General features: G+C 28.2%; 1 protein-coding gene across 1 annotated transcript; it reads left to right on the top strand.

Moving 5' to 3' along the window:
• Positions 1-416: 416 nt before the first annotated feature.
• K441DRAFT_550751 (uncharacterized protein) lies at positions 417-635 on the top strand (the record flags this gene model as incomplete). Its single annotated transcript, XM_067643061.1, has 1 exon — positions 417-635. A coding segment is annotated over one exon (219 nt), but the record flags the coding sequence as incomplete, so codon positions are not given.
• Between the last annotated feature and the right edge of the window lie 646 nt (positions 636-1,281).

Raw genomic sequence — 1,281 nt, 5'->3', positions numbered from 1 at the left:
TTATGCTCTTTCTAGGGACTAGCACTTCTTCTACTTATAAATATAAGGTAGGAGTATAATCCCCAGTTATAAATTAATATATTTCGCGCCTAGTCTAGGCATTTATAGCCAATTTAGATAGAGAAAGAAAATAAAAAAAGTTCTATAATAGCGTGCCAATAGAAGCGCGTAGCCAATACTATTGTCTTAATGCATTTTTTAATAGTGTAGAGCCAAATATTAATAATTTATCTTTACTTAAGGATCTTAAATAATTGGTATATAATTCTATTACGTTTAGTATATAAGTAACCCTAGTAAAGGATTTAATCTATACTTCTATTTTCTACCTTAAGCTTAATAACGTACCTTATTTCGTTAATAGTAACTTTTAATATTAAGGGACTATATTTTGCCGTTTAACTCTTAATTATTAAGGTAGAGAGAACCTTTATTATACCCTTATTAGGACCTCTTCCTTCTTCCTTATCTTTAGGCGGCTAGTGGCTTATATAGAGTCTATACTAAAGGGCGTCCCATTATTTAGACGGCGTATATACTTTACTATAAAAAGTATAGACAAGGAGGTATATATATTAATTAGAGGGATTATAAGCAAGCTAAGGGTAATTAGTAGGCTTCTAAAAACACTTTAGTAGTTAGTAATAATTTAAGGTCTAAATGCCCTATTTAGTTGTATTAATTATTAAGCACTAGAGAGGCCTCTTCCGAGCATTCTATTAAAACGTAAATAGTAGAAATAGCTAGAATAGTTTTAAATGGACTAATACTTACGATAACCAGATTTGCATTTACGGAAGTAATTTAACCGTAAAGTAAAAAATATATATATTGTTATATTGCTTAATATAGAATTCCGTTTAAACTTTTTATAACCCTAACTATTCCTACCTCTTATTCCTTTAATAAATTTGCCCAAATACTTAAGTTTTAGGTTCCTAAAAATAAGTTTGCAGAAAATATAGCTAGGGTAATTATTATAGTTTAATTAAAGGATCTATTATGTCCCTTAAAACTAAAGGTTAATTTTTCTAAAGAATAAATTTATGTTAGCGTAAATCGAAATCTAGATTCTAAAGTCGTTTTTCTAGAAAATGAATTTGGAATACTAAATTAGAAAAATTAAAATCTAAACTCTATAGAACTACACCTCGAATATAGGAGAATTAATACACTATTAGAGGTAGTGCTTAGGATTCCGTATAAATACTCTAGCGTTAACCTTCTTATATAACTATAGCCCTTTTAAACTTTCTTTATTTTCTACCTCTAAGATTTTTT

Source organism: Cenococcum geophilum (genome assembly GCF_001692895.1).
Source record: "Cenococcum geophilum 1.58 unplaced genomic scaffold K441scaffold_12, whole genome shotgun sequence".
NCBI lineage: Eukaryota > Fungi > Ascomycota > Dothideomycetes > Gloniales > Gloniaceae > Cenococcum > Cenococcum geophilum.
Note: the sequence above shows the minus strand (reverse complement) of the source record. Positions and strands in the feature narration are given on the sequence as shown.